Below are 18,934 nucleotides of genomic sequence, written 5' to 3' on the forward strand. Positions count from 1 at the left end.
ATCGTCGTCGAAAGATTTGGGAAAAGCTATATTTCGAGATTCCGCTCGCTTACAAAATTGAGCCGCCCAAAATCGAAAATCTGGCACGCACTAGATAAGCAATAAATCACGCACTAGAAAAATATATCAAGAACCAATACCACCAAAAAGATCCAACAGCAACCAACAGCAACAGATCGACGAAGAAGTTCAGGAGACAGCTGGTGGTGGTGGTGGTGGTGGTGGTGGTGGTGGTAGGGCTTGCCGTTGTCGGCCTCACGTATGTGGGCAACGTCACGACTCACGCCCTGGGGGAATGTGCGTCCTGGGCCGACTTCTAAGGGAACTGTGCCGACATATGTCTGAAAGCGTCTGAGGAAAAGGGACAGCTTTACAGCCTGTGCGCATTCAAAAGCCGCGCCACTAATTGTTGCGTCTGGCTGAGCGCGATATGCGTGTTTACAGTATTCGACTTGGCATGGGTGAGCGCGAGCGGTCATATGTTTGCACAAGATTTCGCTTGACCCGTCGCGCGCCAAGAGAAAACAAAAATAACACAAAAAGAAGACGTTACATCAGCAGTACTGCATTTCCAAGCAAGCGGCAAAATGTTGTGAAGCGGTGACTGCGCGAACCATTTCGCTGGCTGCGCCATCCCTCGACAGTAGACGACGAAGTGCTGGCTATGATGCGCCGCCTTAAAGACCGACGGCGTCGTCTGCCTAACGAATGTGTTCACGTGCTCACAGGCTTCATCGCCTACATGGCTCATGATCTAACGAAGCGCGAGGCACTCGGGAGCTCGAGCACGTGGTGTATGACGCGCTGTTTTCGTTGAAGTGACAGGGGCGTAATCTCTCGGTCCAGTTACGATCGAATGATATCGTTTGCCTAACGAGTGGGTCTACACACTCGTTAGAGTGTGAAACATCTTCATTTGGAGATTTGCAGAAGCGGAATTTCTGCAGAAACGAACATGTATTGCTCCACGACTGTGTACAAAATGACATGCTCCCCCATTCATCATATTTACACCAGTGGTTACATGAGGGCTGTGAGATATTCTCGAGAAGATGCAGATGAAGACGAGAAAGAAGACGAAGAAGTGACAACGACAAGCCATAGACAAACCATAGACAAACTATGCGAGCTATCCAAACAAATTAAACAACCTCATTGGTCGAAAAGATTGCAGCCTCGTTGCCAGCTGTAGTTCGTTCAGGGCGATGACATCACAACATGTAAGGGCTCGTAACGGGAACGATAGCCTCAACGAAGAGGCTAAACGAGGAGCAGAGATTGTGTCACAGCAGAGCGTCGATAAGTTTCTTCGTTTCGTTATACCTAACGACTCGCTGACCTTGAAACTGCCAAACAAAGATGGCGAAAGGATTGTTCGCTTGGGCGATCACACAAGCGGCTAACTGTGCCCCATGGACGTGATGGCGTCAGGATGCCTTTCAACTGGACGAGTCAGATTTTGGAAAGTTCTTCCGTCCGCCAAGCAACGCTCTCCGCACCGTTTGTGAGGTCTTGCGACCGTGTACTTCACTCCGTCTTGATAGCTACGGGTGTTGTGATGAACAACAAAGGCGAAATGGATGCAGATAGTAGTGTTCGAATTGTTCTCTTTAATACTACATAGCGGACACAGTGTTGATGTTGTAATGAACGTGAAGAGCAAATGATTCTGTACATTTCCTGAGGTCGATCGTCTTGAATAGTTCCATAACATTCTCGTGCTTCGCGGTGCTAACACGGAATTAAAACAGTTCACTAACGTTCTGTTCAAGCTCACTAGAAAAGCGTTGCACTGCGAATTTATTTTAACTCTACTGTTTATGAAGCCTGACAGTAAGGCTGCGCGTTGTACTTCCATGGTTGAAGGAAAAAAATGCATAAAGTTAATGAAAGTTAAAGGAGAACGGGCAGCCTCCTCCTCTCTCTTCTTTCGATACTTCTGATACCACTGCGTCTTCCCTTTCTGGTCTCGGACTCCCATGTGCCCTGGAACTCAGCACACACTAGTTCTCGTATCATACTTTCATAGACCATTCTCACCCGACACCATCGTCAGGGCAGGAAAATGATTTACAGTTTTTTTGGGTATTGCTTGACTATTATCCTTACAGTGACGTGCTGTTTGTTCATTATTTTCGCACGACTAGCGAGCCATATATTGAGACGGAAAGAAAAAGAAGATTGTGAACGAGCATGGGAACGAACATTGGAACGCAACGAGCATGTATGAGAGCACGAGAATGCGAGCTATCGGAACAAATGAAACAGTCCTATTGGTCGGAGAAGATGCAGCCTCGCTGCCAGCCTGCTCTTCGCTCCCACGTCGCCATGTCACGTCGAGACTGGGAGGTACCCGGGTTCGAATCCCGGTGCCGGCTGTGCTGTCTGGGGTTTTTCCTGGGTTTTCCTCAGACGCTTTCAGACATATGTCGGCACAGTTCCGTTAGAAGTCGGCCCAGGACGCACATTCCCCCAGGGCGTGAGTCGTGACGTTGCCCACATACGTGAGGCCGACAACGGCATGCCCTATCACCACCACCACCACCTGCTCTTCGCTCAGGGCGGTGACTTCACAACACGTGAGCGTTCGCAACGCGCACAACAACCACAAAGAAGAAGCTTCACCAGGAGCACAGATTGTGACCACAGCAAAGCATCGATAAAGTTGCTCGTTTCGTTAGCCTGAACGACTCGTTCAGCTGTCTCGTGCCGCTAAGTCGAACGTGTGAAACGATTAAGCCCCCTGATTTGTTGAAAACGGGAAGCATACGCCTTTTTGTGACAATTATTAACATCATAAGTGTCGCAAAAAAGGCGTATGGCTCCCGTTTTCAACAACTGAGGGCAGATAACGATATCATTCAAGGTCATGGTTGGCAACGACCGTGCTATGCGGTGAAGTTCATTGTTAAGAGTGCAGGTGTGGCAGAATGAAGAGAGACCTACAGTAAATTGCACTCTGCACTTTTCAGCGTTATCATCCGTATTCATTGCAGTTCCAGTACCTGCACTTTCCTCTCATTGTTACCAATATTTCGCGGCGCTTTAATTTACCGGAAAAAAGGACGACTATGAAATTTGGGGAAATTATGTGCCCGCAAAAATTACTAGGCGTACATTAGAGTCAGGAACGTTACGTCTATGGAACTTTGACCTACACCACTCATTTGAAGCAGTTTGAATGCTGGTCGGCGGTCGGCACATCTGCCGTCGGGATGTTATCGTAGCGGACAGTGGTAACAGTCGTCGTGAGACTTTCCTGGTCCCGATATACAGGGTGCCCCAGCTTAATGCGAACATATTTTCTTAAAGATATATATATCACTTTTTTCGGGATCAAATCAATTGCAATATAGCATATGCTGAAGGGCACTCCTGAGGAGGGCATTAGCAAACTCCTAAGGCAATGTCTCAATTAACTTTCAATAATTAACTTTTTAATTATAAAAGCTACGAAGTTGTCCCAATGAGAACATCTGGTCCTTTCGGTCACCCGATACTGGAGCAGCTTTCAGAGCGAAAATCCCCATTCGATAGATCATCCGCCAAAAAATTCGTGAAGGAACACCATTTTCTCCTTATTTTGTTCATTGCGCATCTTCGGAGACGCTTCTTTCCTTCGCTCCCAATGTGAGAGGGTGAAGGAGCACAATGCCGCCTTTAACTTGCGGAGACAAAACAAAAACAAATGTATCGGGTGACTCTATCGGAACTGCCCTTATCTTGGGTTGCATTTTCTGTTTCCTTTTAATCCTTTACCAGGACGCAAGAGGCGATAGTGTGCTCTTCCCCCCTCTCACATTGGGGATGAAGGAAGGACGCGTCTCTAGAGATGCGCAATGAACAAACTAAAGAAAAAAAAACGGTGCTCCTTCACGAATTTTTTGCGGGCGATCTATTGAACGGATGTTCTGAAAACGGCTCCGGTTTCAGGTAACCGAAGAGACCAGATGTTCTCATTGGGAGAACTTCGCAGCTTTTATAATTAAAAAGTGAATTATTGAAAGTTAATTGAGACACTGCCTTAGGAGTTTGCTAAAGGCCTCCTACCCTTCAGCATATGCTATATTGTAATTGATTTCATCCCGGAAAAAGTGATATATATATATATATATATATATATATATTTAAATATGTTCGCATTTACTTGGGACACACTGTATATTCCAGTTATTAATGGAAGGGAATTCTTCAATACACATGCATAAACTATGATCGTGTATTTGCAATATAAAAAAATAGACCCCCCTCCCCCCCTCGCCCCAATATCCATTGGGATCACCACCATTCTGTGCCATGAATTGAGCTCTCTCACGGCTCTGTTCGGCACAAGCTTTCCAGAGACGAACGGCGAAGCTTTTTAGCTTGGTGTAATGTACGGAAATCCAGGCGTGATACTTAGTGGGTGCATAGTATTACGTCGAATCGGACCAGAGCTAGAGAGTGTCATACACAGGGCGCCTGGTTCACAATTTACAATAACGAAACAGAAACGAGAACTTCGCAGACGTATCCTTTGGCTATGTCACGCGTTTGAAGTGCTGTATCTACTGTAGCTGTATCTGCAAGTTTCGACGCAATTGGAGCATGCGAAATGTGGTGAACGAAGTCGCCCCTGCAATGAATATCTCCTCTCGATATTTTATGTCACTTAAAGCGGTCGCAACACGTCTTCTCAGGTTATCCAAGAGAAACGTAAAAGATGGATCTTTGCATCAACGTGAACCTGTATTCAAAGTTTTACAGCAAATGGGGTCATCGAAGCTTAGGAAATTGCCACCGTGAATACCGAAACTCACCCTCCTCTGACACCACAGGATACGTTGCAGCCAGTGAGGCAGCGCGAAAGAGGTCACGTGCTTACGGCTACCAATGCGAGCCGCCGCAGCTCTGAGGTCTCTGACGTCTGTGCTTTGTGGTGTATACATAGCGCAGCAATTTAACGAGGCACACAACACAGAAGAAGACAATTAAGACACGACGACTGCAATCTTCTGTGTTGTGTCCCCCGTTAAATTTCTGCGATATGTCTACACCATCACGTTACCAACTACTCCATATATCTGCAGTGTCTGTGCTTTAATCGGGTGTATGTTCAAGGGTTTGTACCTCGCCATGTACGACACGTAGAAGAATAATTCTTTTTTTCCTTTGTACTCTGGAGTGTATAAGTTTTTTTTCGTTTCGTTATTCCTAACGACTCGCTGACCTTGAAACTGCCAAACAAAGATGGCGAAAGGATTCTTCGCTTGGGCGATCACACAAGCGGCTAACTGTGCCCCATGGACGTGATGGCGTCAGGATGCCTTTCAACTGGACGAGACAGATTTTGGAAAGTTCTTCCGTCCGCCAAGCAGCGCTCTCCGCACCGTTTGTGAGGACTTGCGACTGTGTACTTCCGTATACCGTGTATACATATATAGTACAATGCGTGCGTGATGCAATGAGCTGCATCTAGTGTCACAACCCCTTTAGTATTACCATTGAATAACCTGAACCTTTCACACAGCGCATTTTGCATAAAAATTTCTACTTATCATCTCTACGTCTTAAAAACGTCTGCATTTCCTAGACACAGTGCTCGCCGTGATGTCCACCATGCGCGGCAGGTGAACGGTCTGTCCCCGGTAGTCCAATCACGCCACTCTTCCTTTTATCATCGTCGTGGATGCGTTGCGACATGGATTACTGTGCTCGAACGTTTATTCATATGTCACCATCTGTGATGCACATCACAGCTCTGGTGTATCTTTCACTTGAACAGGCTACTGTTATTTACTCAGGATTATTGATTGATTGATTTACCTCCGAACGCAGCAGTTCTGCAAGTTTTTATATTTGCTCTCGCTCTTGTATCAGTAGGAACTATTGAACGTATCTAGGAGACTGACGAAAGTTCAACAGAACATGATTAAGAACGAGGAGGGACAAGGACGACACACACACGTTCAACACCTCGAAGAGCAGAAACCATAAACTTTCTTGACTTTTAGGCACGGCTGCGGTTGAACATCTCACTAAACAATATTTTTTAGATGTCTCTAGCTTCGTTATGTAAACTGGATGGGCTTTGTATATTGTGATTATCATTGATTTGCAAAGAATAGTACAGATTTGGGGTGTCTCGATATTGGGCAGTTGGTTACGATACGTCATACTGGAATTACAACCACTTGACATATGTTCTGCCTGTCTTCCAGTCAGTGTTTGTGTTATTGCTGCGAGTTTCCAAAATTAGAATGTTAAATTCAACAGAGCAAGAAGTTCTCCACAATTGCGTTATTAATATGACATGTATATGGTCTAGAAATTCTATTTTTAAACACACTCAACCACCATCGGCCGTTATATACGCTTCTGGATGTCCGGTCCGCTTGAGCCTCAACTCCGTGGACATTGTAGGTCCCCTGCCGCAAAACAAAGTGTTCCCCTGCATCCTTACGTGCATTGACAGATCCGCCTGTTGGCCAGAGGCCATTCCCAACTCTAACCTTACACCCTCGACCGTCGCTGAAGCGTTTGTTGCCGGATGGAGTGCCATAACACTACATCAGGGCTGCCAATTTGTGTCCGTAGTTTATCCGACCTGTCCGGTTGTTTTTTATGAGCTCAAGACGTATTTGCATGACTGTGTACCACGCTTCATGGCAACCGGGTTCGTTTTGCATTTCCAGCTACAGCTCAAGTCAGCCATCCGAGCTTGCCCTTCGGGCGAATCATGGACCAAGGTACTTCCCTTTATCCTTCTGGGCATCCGCTCGGTCATCAAGCAGGATGGCGGCTGTGCAATGTCCGAGATGGTCTGCAGCACGACCCGTCTCTTTCCTGAAGATTTCTTTCCGTGAGCTAGTCAAGCTCACACATGACTATACCACTTACGCCACCCCCTTTCGTAGTGGCTGACCCGTTTCATTCCTGCCCCTCTCAAACGGGGCCTCACACTGGGAGATACAGAGGGCAACACGAGATACAGTTCAACGGGGACAATTATGCATCGGTGCGGAAGGCGGACATTTTGAACACCTTTAGAAAGAACAAAGAATGCGGCATGCACCATGGGTTCAGTACTAAGATATAGTTTTGGTTAATTTATTTTGTGGTGCGTCCGTTCACAGTTATAGCTGCTGCACAAATAAAATCCTGATACAACTGAGGAGATAGTTTCCTTCTTCCCGGGGCGTCCTTTTATTTACACACTCACAGAAATGTCTTCTTGCATAACGAGGTGGCAGATACAGGCTTCTTTTCTCCCTCGCTACCAGATAACACAGGCATGGCTTATCGCAACCGATTTCCTCTGGAATCATGCCTCACCACTCTCCAATTTCAAGTACTGTCACTTTTTCTACTCTCCCTGTGTGGGCTGGGTTTAACAACCTCCTTTCGTCGGACTACAACGCGGGTGCGTAAAAGGTCGTAGAGCGCTAGGCTGTTTGTACTCCGAAACGCATGATATTCGGCTATTTTTCCCGATGGGATAGCTCCTCAATATCCGTGTCAACTATCCTGAATTTGGGTAAATCTGGCACGCTCTTCAGAATGGTGGGGTAAAAAAGTGACCTTTACTTGGCAAATTTCCGAGTTGATTTTGCAAATTTACATAAAAAAAGTTACGTCACATGACATTCACATCGGGAGGTGGCAAAAACATAATAAGAACGAATGCCGTTGACCGAATACCGTTCATCCTTGGTGGCGTAGCTTTTTTGTTATAATTCAATGACACGTTTTCTGGGACACCCTGTATGTATACGTGTATATATGATATGGCACCGCCAAACGAATCAAACACGATCCCGAAAAACAATAACAAAACATTGGGGGTCTCTCCCTGCTGGAGAGTGTTCCCGGAGCTTTTGCGTGTCGAATTTACTCTGGTGATTTGCAACTTAATTTTAACAATTAATTTATTTTTGTTGATGAACTATATAACTGACTAATTACAAGAAAAATAATTGCATCAATTTAAGTGTTCTAGCCCTACGCTACACCGTAACGCCAAAAGGCTACGCTACGCTTTTTAAAAAGCTATCGCAAAGATGTAAATTCTCCGTCGGATTCCGACGTTAGGAATAATAACACTAAAGGTGATAAAATATTCACCTTTATTGCGATTCATCACATATTAATTATATATTGTTTATTACAATTTTATTGTATAATATTTATAATTTTATTATTAATTGGATAAGATAAGTATTTAAAGAGCATGAAACATTTAAATAATTTATTACACTAAAGAACAAGCTTTCGGACGGAGTCTGTCCTTCATCAGCTGTGGGGCCTAATAACTGGAAGTAGATTTGCACATTACTACTAATTTTTTTGTTTATACACAAGTTTATAATAGCCTTGGTAGCTTTTGCGCCAATAAACCCTAATTATCATCAATTATCATCATCATCAAGTTTATAATATTCCACATTATTTTATTATTTATCACTATTCAGAGCAGGAGAGCTATCTCGCGGAGGACGCGCTTATGCAAATGTATGCACGGGCGAAAGAATTGTAACTACCTTTTGATGAAGCATTTGAAAGCGAAATGATCTCAATAAAATAAAATACGATGACGACGCCTCGAGGAGGAACTCTAACATGCAGAATATTTCTCAGGGGAGAACAAACTGTTGCTATAGCAACACCCTTTCATTTTCCTTCGATTTTTAGTATTGGACTGGAAGGCATTATCACCTTCCTTCCTTCCTTTTTCCCTATCAGCCGCAAGCACACGGGAGAAACAATATTTTTCGCTGCGTTCATTGCGGTCGCCCAAAATAGTTTCATCGTATCCCTCTCTTTAGTCGTCACATCAACAATTATCGAGGGAATGAAGCATTCTGGTATTTCTCACCCTGTCTTTCTGTCGTCCCTTCCGTTTCCCTCAAGGCACTTGGTTCCTATTCTAGTATGAATGTTTCCCGAGGTTCTCCAATCTCACTTTTACTTAGCACTTCTGTACATGCACTCGACTAACGGCGATTTGCCGAGACATTTTAGATGACAAACGCGCATTTGAACAAACCCGCAGTTGAAAGTTGCATTTGAGAATGGCACTGCGAAAAGAAGTTCCCGGGGGTCATTGACTCAAACTACCGATACGTGTCTGAGTTGCGTGCTCTTTGTAGCTACAGCACAATCATAGCCCATCTTGGTATTCGCTTTGCTATCCTCCCTTGCCCGTTGCAAAAACAGTGACGCAATGGTTAGCCCTGAAGCATAAAGTATACGGTCTGTAGCAAAGGGTTTGAAATAGAGCTTCGATGCGTTAAGCCCTGTATTCGTCGCCGCATTGTTGATAACGACAACATATTTAGAGGGAAGGACTTTACACTTCGATGTGCCTCGGGTCTATCAGGTGGGACTTAATCCCTCCAATCATAGCTCGGCGCGATCATGATCGCGGCAGCCTTGCCAGTGCTTCGTGATCGCACTCATGATCGCGATCATCAGGCTTTGATAAGGCATTGCGATCATGATTGCGCCGAGCTATGCCTCCAATAGACGACTTCAGAAACACCCACAGAGCATGGTGCCGGTTTGAACTGAAGGAACTCCGTTATCAGAAAAGAACAAGTATTCCAATTGTTTCGATGTTCTCTCCCAGCCCAAGTTTTTCCGGGTCAGTGAAACGAGATGTGCAGAGCTATTCTCTTTTTCCAGTGACAACAAGCACAATGCGTGCGCAAGGAGCACTGGCACTTGTTGACACCAGCTCTGGTGGCGCAGCGGTAACGCGTGCGCTTGGAAACTGGGAGGTCCGCGGTTCGAATCCGCGGGCCGGCTGTGCCTTCTGGGGTTTTTCCTGGGTTTCCCTCAGATGTGTAATAGGCGTATGCCGGCACAGTCCCCCTGAAGTCGGCCCATGGACGCAGCTATCCTCCCCCCGAGCGGATTCCGCTCGGTCTTCCACTTCACTCTTTCCTCTCCTCCTCTCCACCACCTTTCCCTTCCCGAGAAACATGCCGCCTAATCAGGCAGGCAGACCTCTCGGGTTCCTCCCAACGACACTCCTCCTCCTCCTCCTCGGCACTTGTTGAAATCGTCATTTAAAGCTGAGACGCACCAAGCGTCGCGGAAGTCCAGCTTTTGCTTGAGTGAGTTAAGTGGTGATCGGAGTTCAACGGGACATGGAAATGAATCTTCTTGTGCGTGCACCTTTATCTTACGGGTCAAAATGTTGAAGCAAGTGACTGTACATATTTAGTCGGTGCAACCAGTGCAACAAATCCCTAGGTCGTTACGAGGGGCCCATTTGGTGCGATATTCGGTAGTCAAGGCTGTGCCACTGTATACCGGAAAATATAAATGGTGTCTGTGGGAAATAACAGACACGGTGGAGGTGGTGATGATGTTATGCTTGTCTGTCTGGTATGCCAGTCGGCATAATGCAGCGAATACTTGACATAACGTGACAAAGACTATCCCCAAATGGTCAGAATATACATATATATTATGGTCATAATAAACATAAATTTAATTAATCGAACAGACCTCTGAAATTTAGCAAGGTACAATAGCTTGACTTTGGCAGAAATAGGGAGGGATTCATCCAAATACAACGTAAATCACAATCTCTAGTGAAATGGTAACATCACGAAGAAAGCGCGTGCATGGACAAGTGCCATTGCTGGGCCGCGCCGTCAAGAAACGGCAGAAGACAGTACATCGCCACCCTCTCTTCACGTTGCCTTCTCAGCTCTCTAAGCTGCCAGCAGTGCTCTAACCTTACTGCTGTTATCAGCATCATCATCGGGACGGAAACAGAAAAGGCATGTCATGTCCTTGTCGCGCCGCGGCCCTGGATGTAAAGTGGTTGCGACGCCTTGTCCCAGACTATGCCAAATAAACGTGAAAGGTATTTGCATGGATGTCAACCTATGTTCTATGATTTACAAAAAATAGATTAATAGGTGCATAGAAAATCAACACTGCGAATGCAGGGGTGTAACAAAGTTTAGTGTGTAGGCAAAGAAATATAAAACTCTGACCCCCCATTTCAGATATAAAATCCAGAACGTTAAATCTATCAAAATCCATGTTTGATAAAAGTGATTATACTGTTAGGCAAAAGTTCCCTGAAGGTAACGTCGAGGTACTCATATTAAAACAAGGTATCTAATAACATTTGTTGTCACATTAGGTCACCTTTCATACCCTCACGACGGGCCTGTAAAAATCACATTGTGCGTCGTTCATACGTGAACGACACTGCCAATAACGGGCGAGTGTTATCATGAAGGGCAAACGTTCACTCACCAACAACATTAAGACGCACGAGCCTGTTCTGCGTCCTGGACCGTTTGTAGTCGACGCGACACCTGTACTCTCCGTCGTCCACGTCCTTGACCGGCTGAAGTCTGAGCATGGCCATTGGACCACTGCGGTTGAACACCGCGCGAGAACCCAAAGAATCGTCAACAAAAGTGCGCTCGGGATCCGGCGGTGAGTTGCGAGCGTCAAGGCTAAAGATGGGAGTTCCAGAGTCACCTCGGTACCAGAGCACCAAAGCAACGGCATCATCCGCTGTTGGTGGCGTGATGTTGCAGGGAAGAAATGCTGTGGCTCCCACGAGCGCATGCCTTTCGGGGTATTCTGTTGAAGAAAAGAAGAGAGGCACTTGAGAATGACCGATAGTGTAGCCGGAAACACGTTGCATCCATGCATACATTTAAAACCTAATGCCTAAAACCTATGCCTAATGTAAAACCCCGAGGCTAGGGAACACGAAGGGACAGACACAACACGAAGTCTGTCCCTTCGTGTTCCCTAGTCTTGGGGTTTTACATTATGCATCATCTTCACCAGCTCGCTTGCTTCCTAGCCATTTTTTCATTGTCATACAGTAGCCGTTGGCTTTTATTTTGAGTGCTTGCCAACGCTTATGTGTGGAACAGCCGAATTGAGGAGCGAAGTGTAATGTACGTAGTGGACACCTAACACTCAATGGAGGAGTTCGTGGTTCAAGTATTTGACTTTACTTTCATGCGCTCAATAGTACTTTTTTTAAAGAACTGTGTGGATGTTCGCATGGAGTCCTACACGTTGCATCGCACATTTCAGTGTTGATTTGTTGATTGCTGGTGTTTTAATTCCAAATGATTGGCTTCCCGAGATCTCAACTGTGGTGCTTAGTATCAAGCATGCAATACCGAACATAATACCTATAGAGACCAACGCGGTGAAAATGGGCACTTCAGCAACTTAACTGAAATGATACGTGTATGATGCTACTAAGGTGATACGAACGATATCACCACTACCTACAGTCAACTTATGTACCTAGACCGACCCTTTCCTAGTATGATATGTATGAGTATGTATGAGATATGTATGTATGAGTATGATATGTTTCGATGATAACCGACAGAACAAACACAGTTCGTGCACGGAGTCCGTAGACAAAACATGACTTACAACGGGTTAAGTACCCCGAATGGCAAACGTTGTTGTTATTTCCCCGAGCACCACTGGCTTTAGTAGTGACAACCCACTGTAGCAGCAGTTGTGTTCGCAAGTATCGCGAGTAAGGCTTCAGAACTTCGAGGGGGCTCCGCGTCCTTACAAATCATCTGCTGCCTGATTGCCTCTCTCCTTGCCTTTTCTATGGTATCATACATCACGATTATTATTATTATTATTATTTTTTACAAAAATGTGGTTTTCTCGGGAAGTCATATCCCAGACAGCGGGAATGCAGTCGTTAGTTAATGCCGAACGCACGTAGTTTTAAACGCAGAATATGACGAAAACCTTGTTCATCACAGTAATAGTGTTTTGCCGTTACGTTTCAATAGATCACCCATTTTATTCGCTGAAATTCGACAGTGAGTTACGCGAAGCGACCAGTGCACTATTGAACCGTCATGAACAAAACCCCGGCGAGCCAGCGAGCGAAACTGGATCGTGATCTTGGAGAAACTTGCTGGACAAATTGAAGTGGCCCAGCAGTTCAACTTCTCTTTCCAAGAACGGGTGTTCTTAATCAAGTCTGTGTTCTGTAGCAAGTTGTGGTATGCTGCCCGCATCATGTATCCCCCAGCCAGAATCACAGCTAAAATCAACTCTCTTGTATTTCGTTTCTTCTGGAACGGAAGGAAACACTGGTTACCACGGGACATCTTGCGATGGCCTAAGTCAGAAGGTGGCTGGAGCTTTCCGTGTATCGAGATGTATTCCTCTATCTTTGCCATGAAAGGAATACTGCACATTCTGGAACGAGTTGACTCCCCTGCTCGGCCGCTGGTACTGTTCTGGCTAGGACCATCAAGGAGAGTACTAGTGCCGCGTGGACTCGGAAACAGATGTCCGGCGGTTGAAGAACCACCATTGATTTACAAAAAGGTAGTCCAGATATTCAATCGTTTACAGGAAGCTGTGCCTGATCCGGACCCTCGACTCGCCTCAGTTTCTCGCTTATGCGAAGAACTCTTCCACAAAAAGAGCATCGAAGAAGGTGACGCGCACTTGGGCAGGTTCAAGAAGGGAAGGCAGCCCACTGGTCTGAACAGTGAAGTGAGCGATTTTTTCTGGAAAGCAAGTTGGCACATATTGCCAACGAAAGACAAACTGGCCAGATGGGGTCTTCTCAGCAGTCCCTCATGTTCCAACTGCGGCGCCGAGGAGAATAGTGACCATGTGCTACGAGAGTGTGTCATAGCAAAGACTCTGTGGACACTCGTGTGTCGCCGCTTTTCCATTCGGTATCGGCCTATGCAACAGACGAGGACAAGGTTCGAACAGCTAATCATCATAATGACAGCTTTTACGCTTTGGAAATTTCGCTGCACAGCCGTAGCTCAGAATAGAAGAAACCGCCTGATGCACCCTAGACTCTCCATGGTGACTCAACTGGTGACAGACTACTTAGAACACAGACTGTTTTTGTTGGGTGAGCAGGAGTTTTTGCGACAGTGGTCCTGCCGCCACGTAGCTCTTCACAACGGACGTGTACGACTAACGGGGCTCATCTATACATAGTGTATTTCTCTTAGTTAGACAACCATAGGTTAATGCACTTATAGTACGTGCCTTGCATTTTTTGTATACTGGAACTGGAGAAGGTAAAAGACATCGTTTTGTTTCTGGGGGATGGCGGCCGTGTGGCACACTGGTCTGAGATTTTTCGGCAGTCAGGCTTTGTGATATTTTGAACATTTCGTAGACGGGTGAAATAAATATTCTATTCACAAAACCCCGGCTGTGTCTGTACTCACTCCTAAGTTTGCCCCTAATGACTCTAGTATCCAGAAGCATCAATGCACTTACTTCCTAGTCGTCCTCGCTCTTTGCATTTTGAAATCTACATTCAACGTCTACAACATGCAACGTGCATGTTGAAAGCCTGAGGAGAATGCGCAATCTGCGGTAACACTGCGCCCGTATCCACCTGTCGCCTTTGTGCACGTCCTATTTCTCATGTCAACATTACTAATGCGCGCAGAGTGTACCAGTGAGCACAGGGCTGCCGCAACAGAAGCGCTGATCTGTCAGATATGGTGAGTAGCAGCATCAGCGGTGCCATCAAAACGAACGCGGCTGATGATAGTGTTACTTCTCAGTGTTGGTGTATGAACGAGGGCAATTATGTGAGTGTGGGGAAATGCTTAGCTTGTCATCACTGTACAGCCTCTATGGTGCTTGGAGAACGGAGTTCCCGGCGGACACCGATTTTCAACGCAGTCTAAAAGTGGGGGAATCAGCTTTCCAAATGAGACTCCTTAGGCAGCGTAATGCAACGTCGTCCATATAGTTCACTGTATGAAGCAAGGGATGCCAGAAAATAAAGTAACACAAGTGAAAATGCAGTTCTTGTGCCGGTGAAGGTGATGTCCTTGTTTCACCAGGCTGACACCGCGACATGATGCTTGTGGCGAGGGACAGCGCGTTCTGTGTCGATTTAATTGTAACTGTGTAGACGATGTGTGAAAACACGACACATTCGGTACCGTGTTGGTACCTGCGTCATCTGCCAGTCTCACCGAGCGCTCGTAGCTGCGCGGCCAATTCTACACAAGACTTGTTAGATTCGAAAGCCATCTATTGGGGAGAGGAGCATTATTTCCAATGCCTCCAAGAGACGTAGATCCACATATTATTGCTCGTTGTGTCTCGTGATACTCCATTACGATATGACATGCGTCAATTTCTTCCATTCCATTCCATTTCATTCCATCCCTTTCGGAGGCACATGGGCCTGGTATTTACCATGCTTTTAGTGAAAACGTATATGGAACTCCTCGCTTTACGGTTGTGCAATACTTGCCTGTGGAGCAAAGGAGACATTATCGGTCCATGCGGTATTGTGTAGCGAAGAAGAAATTTTTGAAGCAACTGAGTAACCTTGAAAGAATTAGAAGAAGACGAAGAAGACGGTCCTTTTACTTAGGTGGACTATGGCATAGGTGGACGCATGCTCTTCAGCGAAAACACGCTAAGAGCCCCCGTACCTGTACATCCCATTCGTGAACAATTACACTCTAAGCAAAAAAAGGGCGCTTTTACTCCTTTTAGGGACTAAATGCATTGGCACAAAAAATAGTCCCTTTCGGGAGTAAATGCACTGGAGTAAATGAATGTCACAGTGTGGAGACTGCATTTTACGCTCTGTTCTAAGAGTCCCAGGTACATATTTCGCGTGCATGCATGAAAATACTTTGAACCAAACCGTCAACCGAGATATATCGAGTGATATGAAATCTTGCGACATACATAGGGCGCAATTTGCGAAGAAGGAAGAGCTAACTGTGTTTTACTCTGAGTGGGTGAAAAATTGCTAAGTTAGCTGCATTATACGAACTTGTGCCATCAAAGTGACCAGGAGGACATATTTACGCAGACTGTTGCATTCTGAAGACCATTCGCAAAGTTGAGTGACTATTTGCAGTCCTAGGGAGTAAATGTTGGGGTTAGGGGGCAAAAATGCGGAAGTAATTGCAATCTAGGGGATTAGAAGCTGCAATTGCTCCCCATTTTACTCCTTCTTTTCTTAGAGTGTATTGTGCTGTTTATTGAAGGCAGAGGGTTGCCACAGTGCAAGTGTCAACTAACAAGGTATGGCAACGCAAGATGAGGTTATGAATCTCTACGTGAACTGCTACAGCGAGACGATGCACATATATCATGTACACATTCATAGGTACCAACTATCTGACGTCAATTCCTCCTTTCAGCAGCTCCTAGTATGACCGTAACAGAACGAAAATAAATGCCTGAAGGATAACGCTGAACCATGCTATACTACGAGCAGATAGTTTTAGCGCAACATATTTACAGTTCGGCGCTTTTCCCAAGCGGAGAAGTGTTCAGGAAACAGCTTTTAGCGAAGCGGGTCACCTCGTACGTTCGAGGGGAGCTCCTGACAACGTCATCTGGTAGCGTTTCATGAAACTACAAACGAAAAACATGAATCAGATATATTGCTTCTGACGAAGAAGCAATGGGTTTGATTCACGTTTTACGTCAAGAAGCTATCAGTCAGGATGCGCATTTTCTTACATTCCACAATATGGTACTGCCAATAACTTTGCTACTGGTTCTAATAATGTACTTTCTTTTGTAAAAAAAAAAACCTCAACAAGCGAGCAGTCATTATCTTAGCGGAAAACAACGTCACATCGCAAACACATAAGCGCTCCGGCCAGTAGGCAGATGAGGCAAAGTAGGCAAATCCTCGCTCCGGTAACGCGTTCCCAACTGGGCGTTGCGTGCATGCTTTGCCGAGCTCTCACTCACCCACAAAGCGAAGCGAAACATAAAAGTATTCACCTCAAACTGCCTATTAGCAATATCTTCTTCGTCTCCACTACTAGGATTACGGTTGTCACTCAATGTACCACGACTTCGGCACTTTCGCTTTGGAAGACCAGTAGTGAGGTAAACGAAGAAGCTTTCAGAATTGAACTAAAATGGCAAAGTGGGGTAGTAGGTAATTAGTACACATCATGTTGTATCTAGCCAGTGTTGTACCCGTTACCAAAATGTGGTATCGCGATAACCATACTCGTTACTTGTGTAAAAGGTGTCGAAATACCGATATCGATACTTATTTTTTAAAGTAACGGAGTACCGCTACCATTTCTAAAAAACTAACGCGATACGTTGCCGGATACTTTTGTTGGAAATACGAAGATGATGCAACCTAGAAATCTCACTTACATGAAAACCCCGTTTGTATAATAGCAAATTGGGAGAAGACAGTTTTGCAGTAAAAAGGTAAAAAGACAGCACATTTGTTATGTAGCTCGGACACTTTGCATGACTTTTATCAATAACTGGTTCTCTGAAAGTCTTCTTCTGTCATCCTAGCAGGCCGTGATCTCCCCGGCAGCCGACAGAGGCCAATATGACAATTACGTTAGTGTCAGGCCCCCTCATACTGTGAAGTCCATTGACCAAGGAAATCTATCCGAAGTTGAGTGTGACTCACTGCGAGACGGCAGCTTAGCAGTGGAATCTAGAGCGCACTGTCAAGGACTTGACCTCTGTTCGTTGACCTCAAGTCCTTTGTTGAGCGCACCGTGGTTATTTCCTCCGGGTTCGAAGAAACAAAGTGAACTTGTGTTTGGTATAATTCTCGCTACGGAGCGCGTAGGCGTGTCCACAGGCTTGTTCTCGAGAGCTAGGCGGACCAGTAACAATGAAGAAGAGTAAGAAATATGGTCGGTGAAGAAAAGCCTAGGGCACTAAAAAAGTATCGGTATCGGTAACGATACGGATATCGCGTTACCACAAATTTGTAACGGAAATATTTTTGCGATACCGATTTAAAAACGTATCGCGATCCGCACTCCGATACCGAAAAAAGTATCGATTACTGCAACGGCTTTACGTACAACACTGTACCTAGCACAACTCGAGGACAGGACAAAGACAGGCTGCGTTCCAATACCCCGGTTAGTCGATTGCCTAGCGGTCTAATCGGAAGTGCCGCCATGTTAAGTCTCGTTCAAAATCTCGCCAAGTCCGCTATTCAGTCGGCTACCGCCTAGTGCGCATCGATGCAGTCTAGTTATACGCCTGACCATCTGACAGCCGGGATAGAGACGCGCGTTGACGGTACCAGCGTGCCCGCTGTTTCTGCTGGTTTTAAATGTAAAGTTGCACATAGTGGTATGTTTTTTAAAACTGCGTAGAGAGTTGCAACACATGTTTAGTTGTGAAGGTGACAGTTTATGCACGATGTCCTACAAACTTAGCGCAAACTTAGTTTCCTAAAACTCCCTATTAATACACCTTTCCGTCTGACCCACATAAACTTTCCTACAACTAAGCGGTATGTAGACCACTTCCTTCTAACATGAGACGAAGGGTTTCCTATGAGCGATAGTGCACATGGTCGTGATTTGCTCGTTGCAGGTCTTGGAATAGAGATTTCCAAGCTTGTGGGGAGCTGAGATCGCTACAGGAACACCATACCTGTTCCCTACTTCCTTTTGGTTTTTGGTTAAAAGTGTGGATATAGAATAACAACAGGTATCCCGTGACTTCTATGTTCCTAAACTCCCCAGCTTGCTCCTTTCACCTCTCGTAGAATTTCGTCCACAACAGAAGTGATTACTTTTGCCAAGCGAGCTGCCGAACGAACACTTGTAAGCTGCGAAAGGAAGCTGGGCTCAACTTCATGTAAACAAGTATTCCTGATGGCATTACTGAAAACTGTCGAGCACACTCCTCGTTTCGGAATTGCTTTCACCGAGACAGCACGTCTACGAGTGACACGGACACGCTACGTGTGCAAGTGTCCCATCCATTGCCTTAACAGGGGAGGAGGCGGTGTTCTCGCCTGGGATTAAGGCACTGTCATAATCTACTGCCATCTAACGGAATGGCTTGTGCATGTGTTCTTTCGGCGGCTATAAAATTAGGGAGCCCACCACTGTCACGGTATGCAGGAGACCTTTAGAGAAGAGCTATATACCAATCGTGTAAGGTT

At 45.6% G+C, this 18,934-nt stretch overlaps 1 protein-coding gene across 3 annotated transcripts in view; it reads right to left on the bottom strand.

The window, feature by feature from the left end:
- The window catches only part of LOC135385147 (hemicentin-2-like), a 575,110-nt gene that overhangs the window by 222,516 nt on the left and 333,660 nt on the right, over positions 1-18,934 (bottom strand). For all 3 annotated transcript variants that reach the window (XM_064614321.1, XM_064614320.1, XM_064614319.1), the window contains exon 2: positions 11,260-11,595. In XM_064614321.1, the coding sequence (XP_064470391.1) occupies positions 11,260-11,595 (336 nt within the window). The remainder of the gene's footprint in view (positions 1-11,259; positions 11,596-18,934) is intronic.

This window comes from Ornithodoros turicata, chromosome 2 (assembly GCF_037126465.1).
Source record: "Ornithodoros turicata isolate Travis chromosome 2, ASM3712646v1, whole genome shotgun sequence".
NCBI classification, from domain to species: Eukaryota; Metazoa; Arthropoda; class Arachnida; order Ixodida; family Argasidae; genus Ornithodoros; species Ornithodoros turicata.